The 10,542-nt window shown below is 43.3% G+C and overlaps 1 protein-coding gene across 1 annotated transcript; it reads left to right on the top strand.

The window, feature by feature from the left end:
• Positions 1-274: 274 nt before the first annotated feature.
• LOC311310933 (hemoglobin subunit beta-2-like) lies at positions 275-1,079 on the top strand. Its single transcript, XM_084440530.1, has 3 exons — positions 275-396; positions 497-719; positions 837-1,079. The coding sequence occupies exons 1-3, from the start codon at positions 305-307 to the stop codon at positions 963-965; spliced, it is 444 nt and encodes a 147-aa protein (XP_084296656.1). The 5' UTR covers positions 275-304; the 3' UTR covers positions 966-1,079.
• The last annotated feature ends 9,463 nt before the right edge of the window (positions 1,080-10,542 follow it).

The following is a 10,542-nucleotide window of genomic DNA, read 5'->3' as shown; positions in this document are numbered from 1 at the left end:
TAACAATAGTAAAGTTTAAATAAGCACAATAGTGTGTATGATACAACCTTTAGCCTATCACCAAAGTTTATAAACAGTCAAAAAAGAAGAAAAGAGCCACAGCCTCTCATTGATCTCGAAAATTGGGATTATTCTGTCTAGAACTCAGCCCAGTAAAACAGCAAAGACAACCGACCTTGGCCAACCGGCCAACCTGTGGGTGGAGTCGACTTGAGAGATTCACTGACCAGGCTATAAAAACTGAGCAGTCTGTCAAAAAGAACACAATATTTCTCACCGCCCTGAGTAATATCTGAGAGAGAATATGGTTGAGTGGTCAGACCAAGAACGCGCGACAATCGCGAACATCTTCGCCACGATGGACTATGACGTCGTCGGGCCCGAAGCCCTGCAAAGGTAGCCGACTCTCCACATACACTTTGTCATTATGCATAGAGACTATATTTGCTCGTTGTTTCCTTCCTCAGACTTACCATTATTTTATTATACTTTGCAGGTGCCTGATTGTGTACCCCTGGACAATGCGGTACTTCGGTAGCTTCGGAAACCTATACAACGCCGAAGCCATCAAGGAAAATCCAAAGATCGCTGCTCAAGGAGTGATTGTGGTGCACGGACTGGATCGTGGCATGAAGGACTTGGATAACATGAAAACCACCTATGCTGCTCTGGGCCTAAAGCACTCGGAGGTATTTAAAATTGATCCCGACAATTTCAGGGTAAGTTTGCTTCTCCCTTCAATTTCTAAATATCATCGCCCACTCTTTAAATTCTGGACACAAAGGCACCTTGCATGCACATTTGTTTGATATCGATGTTGTTTTATTTTTGTCTAGTTGTTTTCCGACTGCCTGACCATCGTCGTTGCCTCGAAAATGGGCAAAAAATTCACCTGGGATGTTCAGGCCGCTTTCCAGAAGTTCTTGTCTGTTGTGGTGTTCTCCATGAGTAGGCAGTACCACTAGACAGCTATATCAGCAGAAACAGAGAACCATCTTTTGACCTTTGTTTGGTACGACAGTCATTTACCATAATGTTTTTGTGAATGAAGGAAAATAAAGTTGTCCATCAAATGTATTGCATGTAGTATTTGTGATATATTCTTGTCATCATTCATCTTTCCTTTTAGTCAGTAGGCTGAATGACATACATTTCATTAAAATATATTCTGAAATAAAAATGGAGGCCAGAGAGCATAGACCTCCGACCATCAATGCATTTTGTGGCACTGTGCACGCGCGCATGCGTGCGAGCAGGACATGTTTTATATTGCTGCATTTGTTGGGTCCAGAGCTTTATGCCAGTCTAAATCCCGATCTCTGTGATCTTCCCATGTCGAGATATGACCGTTTCAATCCCCCTCGTTAACAATGAATGGGGGGGGGGGGGGTGATTATTTCAGACCTTTAACCTGAAACCAACACTGTCAATTCTTTTTTTTTTTTATTGTGGAAAGAGATTTACTGACTAACTGACTAATTTAAGTGAACAAACTTTTTCTTAATGTAAGCAACAGTAGACCCCCCCCCACCCCCAACAAATTATTAGGCTTACACTAGGTAATTTTAGGTAAAGAGAAATGATCTTTAGGCCTTATCTGTATGCACCACATTGAGGCCCTGGCTTCAGGATGGGGTTAACCACTGCCTATTTCCATGCCGCCGGGAGGTCCCCCTCCGCCCACACAGCATTAATGAGGGACAAAACCTCTTCCAACACCACATCCCCCAGGTGCTGAAACACCTATTACCCCAGCCCATCCTTTCCTGAGGGGTATTCCCCTTTCTAACACTTGTACTGTACATAGACATATCTAATGTGTTCCCGATGTCTTCATCAAAAGAGGTTTTTAAGTGAAAAGAGTCTGTACATTTTTCATACTGCAGTCTGCATGCATGCCAGTATTGTTGGAGTGACCAATTGATTGTATGAGTGATTGATTGAGTGATTGAGTTGTCTTACTTGTGATAGATAACATCTGTCACTTATTTCATCTAGGCCGCACCCTACACCCAAAGACATGCTTTGACAAAGGCTTGAAACGTGTCAGCGTAATTTATGGCCAACAATACATAGTGAAACGGAATCTGTGATCCTCATTGTGCTGCCCGGCATGTTCTTTTCAAGACAGCGACTCTTTGGATACCTAATGTAAATAAAAAGGAGCGCATATGTCCGCTGCTTAACATGTTAACACAATGATTTGATATGTCCATTCTAGTCATGTTGTAGTCAAAGAGCTCAGTGTTTTGACAAATTGAGCTCAGTGTTTTGACAATGCAATAACTGAAAACAGTCATTAATAAAATATTTCAATCACAGATCAGAAGCTTCTCTTTTTCATAATTGTACAGTATTTTCTAAAGTATTACCAGAAATGTGTTCAATGGTCTATCGAATTATTTGAAAACAATGGAACATTGACTTTATTATAATTATGTACAGTAGCATTACATTAAGACACTCACTCTTTCACATTCATCAGTCATAGCAGCATATATATATATATATATATATATATATATATATATAAAGATCATATTACAGAGGCATGTGAAAAACCACAACAAGCCCTCGCTCTATGTAAGCACAACTAGCGATTCATAAAGACAGACTGATGAAAACAACCGTTTCGCGGCAGAAAATAGATTTTTAGAAGCTGCATTCTCAGTGCCCCGTCCGCCGCCATTACATGGATATACTTGGCTCGCGCTGGATTTTAAATTTCTTCTACAGGCCTCCGAATTACACCAAAGTTATCTCGGTGAGTCAAACGTCTTATAATATGCCGTAAATAAGGTCCAGGTTGTCAAAAACGAGCATTCTCCTTTAACTAGTCACCCTACATATATCAAACAACTTCTATCCATTTACCGAGGCAAAGCTCATGTTAAAAGATATTTGCATTTTCATGTTTCAGCAGTAATGTACGTGGTACGCGAATTCACCACTGCCAGCCCAAAACAGGTATTCTCTCTCTCTCTCTCAAGCAGTATTGTGATTTGTGTGTCTGTGGTATGTCCAACTGCACATAATGACTGGCTTCACTCAACCCTTCACTCCAACCCTGCCCTGGTGGTGGAAGACATTCAGAGGTTGCTGGGGGTCTCTGGGTTCAAACAACATGGGTATCAGCAGGAGGCCATTGAGGACCAGTGACAACAAAAAGGGCCCAGACATCTGACAGAGGTGAATCATTCTTGTATTATATTATTTAATCTGCAATAGGTAATGGAGAATTGCAGTGCTTTAGTATGACTTAATCGTCTAGTAGGAAGGGGGGTGGGGTGGGGGGGGGTGTGGTCCCATGGACCATAGGGAAATATTTTTCAAACCTCTTTTTTGTCATCATATTCCTAACAGTCTAGTAAAGAATTCTTGATGTTCCCAACTTGAAATATTGTTCCATGTATTTTTTCTTAATAATCTTTGTGGCCATACTGGATTTATTTTGCATTCTGTTTGATGGTGTCATGAAGAAAGTTATATTTCCAGTGAGTTGAATGACACAATGAATGTGCACTAGGCACATTTATAACTTAATGCTTAGAAAACTTAGTGTTACAGGTCAGGTTTTTGGATGATGACAGAAGTCTACCAAGGGTGGCAAGCCAGATTTGCATGCTAAGACCACTTTCTGATTTCCCCTGGAGCTTCACTCTACTTCAAGCCGATCGTGTCCCCCAGAGTCCTAACTGTCCATCACAACCAAGTGCTACAGCAAGATGGTGGACTCCAAACACTACAGGTAGATGGTTGTGTAATACCTAGTATGCTTAGGTTCTCCTCATTAAAGAGGCACTGAGAGAATATTATATTTTATACAAAAGTTTATTTACCATAGAAAAAAAGGGATTTATAGAAAAGTATTCTCTCTCAGTAGCAGCAGGAAGAGTAAAGTGCTGTGCGTAAATAGCTGTTTACAGAATTAATCACTAGAGGAAACAGCAACAGACCCATCCTATAAAACAAGACACAGTATCAGACAAACTGAAATGACATCCTACTACAAAAATATACATTCACAGTAAAAACATAAGTACATGATTCAGGCACGTTCCACAAGAGTGCGATGCATGCGTTTCTCTAAGGCCACCACTAGCTGCTGTCAGTCTGCAACCTGCTACCAACAAGACATAGGCTACTATCAGAGAAACAGCAATGACAACATCCTACTACAAAATGTACATTCACACTAAATACATAAGTAGCTTACATGATTCAGAATGCGGCGATGATGCATGCGTTTCTCTTAGAAGGCAACACTAACGTTAGCTGCTGTCAGTCAGCAACCTGATATTGGCCAACCAATGTTGCATCAATACAAACAACGCTGCCCCATTAGCCTACGCCGTCGCGTCGGTGTGCACACCTGGGGATCCCGCTACATTAGTTTCCCACTTCCTGATAACCCTCCGCTCCCCACTCATATTCCCGTAATGGACTTCCTAGCAGCTCACGTCACAGTTGCTTAGTCTGTATCAAAAAAAGAAATATTCAGTCATATAGAGAAACATAATACAAAAGTTAATTGATGTAATGTTGTTATTTTAGAGCTGGCTTGGACATAATCATGGACATCTTGAAGGAGCACAGATGAAGAAGCATCAGCTGATCTACCAATCAGAGCTCACCTCCTTTTTGATTGCCCTGCACTTCTGAGCCCGGCACTCCGGTGCATCCCATCTGTCCTCACACTAACATCTAACATACGATTCCAACATTCAGTCTCAGATAATTATATCTGCTAACATTGTTGACCTGTGCTGTCTTCCCTGTGCAGGCTGATCTGGAAAAAACACAAAACCAAGGAGATCTTGGTCGATCGAGGGCTCCATCATCGACTGCTGGCCATGGGCATGAAACTCTGAAGGTACGTTCAGACCACTCTTATTCAAGGTAGACCCTCACTGATTCTAGGTTTCTCCTCTGACTGGGAGTAAAGCAAGTAATTTGCCAGTAGATCAAAGTCAGTATGAATAACATGACACTTAACAGCTGACCCGATCACATTTCTGTTCACATTTCTTTTTCACCTAGAGAAAACTGGAACCTCCAAAGTTTTGAAGAGTCCTTCAACTGATCCACCACTGAGTCCCACCCTGCATCTGTCGATATGGTAAAATTATGGTCAATCTACTTACACAAATCAATTTACAATTTTAATGTTGATTTCCTCTTTGACATGAAAGTAGCCTACAATGCAAACTCTCTCTCTTCCATTCTTCTTCTTTCTCTCTCTCTCTCTCTCTCACTCTCTCTCTCTCTCTCTCTCACTTGCACCATAGCTAGCCAAAGGCATTTACTGATCAACGGTAATTCCAGTATGTCTGGGGCCCCCTGTTGGAACTGCTGCCTCCGCGACCCGACCCCGGATAAGCAGATTAAGATGGATGAATGGATGGATGGATGGATGGAGTATTCCAGTATTGTGATTTGTGTGTCTGTGGTATGTCTGCACATAATGACTGGCTTCACTCAACCCTTCACTCCAACCCTGCCCTGGTGATGGAAGACATTCAGAGGTTGCTGGGGGTCTCTGGCTCAAGCAACACGGGTATCAGCAGGAGGCCATTGAGGACCAGTGACATAACAAAAAGGGCCATCTGACAGAGGTAAATCTGAATCATACTATATTGTACTATGTATACTACTGTATATACATCATATATTATTTCATCTGCAATAGGTACGGAGAATTGCAGTGTGTTAGTATTACTTGATTGGTTGCTCGTTCCCATCCACCATGGGGGAGGAGGGGGATCTGGATGTTCCTAACTTGAAATACAGTATTGTACCATGTATGTGTTTTTTTTAATTATCTTTGTGGCCGTCCTGGATTTCCGAAAGTGAAAAACGAAATGTTTAAATCTACATAACTTTTGAACTAGTCATCATACAGAGACATGGCCCCATTTTCTGTTTAATTTTGGCATGATGAATAGATGGAGGTGGTTATTATCATGATTTTAACATGATGTTAGGAACATTCAAACTTTAAAACATAAAAAGTAGGAGAAAAGTATAAATAATAGGTGTAATTGGGCCAGAGAACTTTCTCTCTCTCTCCTTTTCTCCCCAGGACTCTCTCCTCCTACCCCTCCTCACCCCTGGACTTTCTCTCTCCTCCTCCTCACCCCCTCTCTCCCTCTTCCTCTCCTCTGGACTCTCAAGGATGGCCACAAAGATGGTAAAATAAAATAATACATACATGGGGCAATATTTTAAAGTTGTGAACATACATTTTTCTTTACTAGACCACTTAAGGATTACAAAAGACTAGGTTAGAAAAATATATCCATAGGGTGCATGGGAACCCCCCCCCCTCCACTACACTATAATGATATTATTGAATTTTGATTTCTTCATTTATTTCCCCCTCTTTATCTTTAGGCAACATCACTGTGCTCTCAAATCATGTGCTTTGGAGTTGCAGTCCTCCTTCTTCTCCTTCCCCACAACACTCGCTGCCCCCTGGAATCGTCCCAACACCACAGACTGCACCCCAGAAAACCCTAACACCTTGTACTGCCACCAGCCAAATCTGAGTTACTCCTATCCCCACGACACTTCCCGCCTCCCGAATAGCCCAACACACCATCCTAATTAATCCCCTTGGAATACCGGCAAGACATACTGCCCCAGAGTTACTCCCTTTCAGATGGACGCACACTCACTGACATTATTTCTGTGCAGATGTTATAGAACTTTGTCATAGTTCTTTGTTCGAAAGTCATTACAATTCTTGTTCAATTACGCTGTAAAACAGAATTTGACTCAAGTTAATAAATTCAAAAAATGTAATGTTGCTGTTTTTTTCCCACTTAATGCTTTCAGATGTTAGGTTCAGGAGGTATAATAATGTGAATGGAGGATGACTGCAGATCTGTTTGCTTTAATTCAATATTTTAGTTCAAGCTTACTGTGTGGCAACCAGTGAATCCTAATGGTGACCTTTAAGCCCCAAACGCACTGGAAGAGTCAATTGACATGCCTCATTTGACTCGCCTCATTTGACGCTCCTATGCCGCACTGCAGGCGTCAGCTTTGATAGGGAGCTGATTTAATTTAGATTGATTTGTCCGCATTTGACGCTCCAAAATGTAAACAAGTTCGGAGTAGAAGCGTCAAGGCAGTTTGACTCGCCTCAAAACGCTTTTGGTGCGTGATCGGCCATTTAAAACAATTGGTGTACTTCAAAATGCTAGCGTCAGACTCTTCCAGTGCATCTGGGGCTTAACACAGCACCGGTAGATCCTAATGGTTTTAGATCCTAATGGGACTAGTAGGTTTCTAATGGTTTTAGATCCTAATGGGACCAGTAGGTTTCTAATGGTTTTAGATCCTAATAGTAGGTTTCTAACGGTTTTAGATCCTAATGGGACCAGTAGGTTTCTAATGGTTTTAGATCCTAATGGGACCAGTAGGTTTCTAATGGAATCTAATGGTTTTAGATCCTAATGGGACCAGTCAACTTTTTCATTATGCTGCTGTAATTTATCTTGACTGACTGACATCTAGTGGTCAAAACTTGCCATAGCATTTTCATCTGATCTGTCCACCATCTCTTTGCCTTTTTCACGTTCACCATCTCTCAAAAGTGTAGTTATATGATCTGTTTGATTTCCTAACATAATGTAATTCAACTGGGTAAGTGCTAGAGTACTACAGGATGGGAATCTCCAAATTGGACTGGATTTCAACAATCAAAAATGTTCTTTCTGTTAAGTAATGGTAACAAAATTGTCACAACCCACGAGAAAGTGCAGTTGGGGGTACATGCTGCCCTAGTTTCATGTTGCATGTGTAATTATGTCGTTCTGTTACTGTCTGTAGGCTACTACTTCTTGCAGAATCTCCACCCACTAAACCAAGTCTCTTCCCCTGATCTGCCCCGATGTCCTGATGTCCGTGCCTGTTTGTACAGTAAGTAACCCTGAAAATGTACATGTAACCCAGTTGAATTGGCTAAACACTGCCCCGTGGTGTAGATGGGTCATTGATCCGCATCTACCGTTTACTTCAGATATTACTCTACATTTCAACCAGCCCTTCTCAGTCCCCCCCCCCCCCCCCCCACCCATGCGAAATAGCAGATATTAATTTCCTTGGAGAGCTCAGTGATACAGCTCCAAGTTGCTTTTTGGACCATAATAGTCCCGTAGATGAGACTTGTCTAATTGTTAATGCCATGAAAATAGGTGTAGGCCTACTTGTTGAATGAGCAAAACACAATATGGGGGCATCTTGCTTGTAGCTTTTGTGGATGACGTTACAGATACACAGTCTATGGGTGGCACTTTATAGGGTGTACCAGGAGACATGGACACAGGTGTTTCAAAGCTGAGAGCAGAATCAGCACAGGAAGTGGTGACAAACCTGGTCGGCAGGAAGTAGGGCGTGCTTGGGCAGGAAACTGAAACCAACAGTGTGTGAGCATTTATACTCACATGAATTTGTGTCATAATTTTGTGTTAAATTGTATCAGATCTCATTCAGAGACCTATTGAAACGGTTTAACCATTGATAGTACAGGTTAAACTTAGACGAGACAAGTGGTGAAAAAGTTTCTCATTTGGAAATAGTAGTCTCCATCAATTGTTTGAAATTGAAAAGAGGAACAACGATGTGAAACTAGATTGTCTTTTAACACAGAGCGGCTTGAGGTACAAAATGAGGTCAGTTCCTTTCATCTGTGACTCTTCCTCTCTTGTGCTTTGAATGCCTCTAACCGATTGGTGTAACTGTCACTTAACTTCCGCTGAGTTGAAAACCATTGCTCGTACAGTGTGAAAAGACAACCAGTTGCAGTTGTGAATCTGTCGAACGCTCAGAAGAATCCAAGACTTCTCTATCACTTTAGATAAATGTGTCTTTCAGGTGGCATAGGCTATAGCCAATCAAGAGAGAGTGGGTACAGAGAAAGCAACTGCACCTGACACCTGACTTGAAAAAAAGAAAAATAGTGTGAGGAAGCAAACGTTGAGTGTGAGAGGACGTGTGACACATCGGAGCAGCAACCACACACACAGGCCTACGCGAAGACACCAGACCCACGTTGCCGGATGACATTTTGCAACAGGAAATCTGAGGGAAGTGCGACAGAAGGCTAAGGCGCTGTGTCGTCTACTCGTACCGTGTCAACCACTTGGTAAAACCTCCCAGAGAGAGAATCAGGAGGAGGACAGGTGAATTCAAAGGTGAGACGGCGTGCATTGGACTTTGTGCATTTCGTGCTTCCGGTAACGTATCAACATATTTCAACGCGTACGATCCCATCCTTGAGCTCGGCTGCAGCATCTTAAAAGTTCCCGATCTCCTCGACATCTCAAATGGGCACCAACAAAGAAGAGACTGATTCCGAGCAGGTAGCTCAGCATCTGCTCATGGAGGTGGGGTCCACAGAGAAGGACAAGGTCCCCCCTCCGGCTGAGCCCACCCAAGACCCCCCAGCCGAGGACGCTGACCCTCTCAACACGTACAAATGGCACACTGGCGCCAAGGCGACCGCCGATGGGGCCAGAGGTGAAGACGGAGCCGTGGCAGCAGCGACAACGTCGTCGACAACAACAACGACGACGACAAGTGATAAGGCCGAGAAGAGCAGCAGCAACAAATGGAACAAGATGCAGAGCTGGCGCAAGGCCCTGAGCGAGGACCCCGGAGACAAGGCCTCAACTGCGGGACGAGCTTCGCCCAAGCAGGAGAAGAACGCCGGGGCCCGGAAGAACCCCTTCAGGAGAGCTCTGTCTGAACCGCCGGGGTCGCTGCTCTCCACCTCGGCGCCGTCGGGAGCCTCGGCCGGCCGGGCCTCCGCTGGGGGCGCCGCCGGGCTGCCCCCCGCTGACACTTCGCCACAGAAGGGGGGAGGAGGAGGGGGGGGGGCGCTCTTCAGGAAGTACCTGAGGACCGTCTCTCAGAAGCTGAAGAGGCCCAAACTGCAGAGCAGAAACAGCACCCCGACACTTTTAGCAGGTGAGGGTTTTTTTCCCCGAAGGCACATGCACACAGTCGTCGGTCGGCCGTTCGCTCGATGAGCAGTTTGACTCGGTGAACCATCGTTTAAACCTGTTAATGATGTTCATGGCGATGAGTCTGTTTAAGTGAATGGGTGTATACAGTACAGTATGTCAATGTGTGTCCTGAGAAGTACATGAGAGCACACAGTCGCATATATATAAACAGTCATTGGTCACTTTCATGGCAAAAAGTATTGCCTGACCCCTGAACAGGATTGGTGACCCCTCATGGTTAATTCATGGTACTCAATTTGAATCCAGAGGACATCAGGAGACAGATTTTAGTGCCCAGTCTGGTAGAATTTACAGTAATAGCATTGTGAAGTGCACAATGAGGGACCGTTCTCCTGGCACTGAAATACCTTATTTCCGATTATCAATTGAAGAAACCTTTATAAATGCATATTAGGCAATATGGATGTCTGACTAGCTCATAAACACAACCCGAGATAAAACTGCGTAATGAAATAATAGTTTGTGATGATTAGTCTGTTAACGAATGTGTGCATACTGTATGTGAATG

This window comes from Borostomias antarcticus (genome assembly GCF_949987555.1).
Source record: "Borostomias antarcticus genome assembly, chromosome: 7".
Taxonomy (NCBI): Eukaryota; Metazoa; Chordata; class Actinopteri; order Stomiiformes; family Stomiidae; genus Borostomias; species Borostomias antarcticus.
Note: the sequence above shows the minus strand (reverse complement) of the source record. Positions and strands in the feature narration are given on the sequence as shown.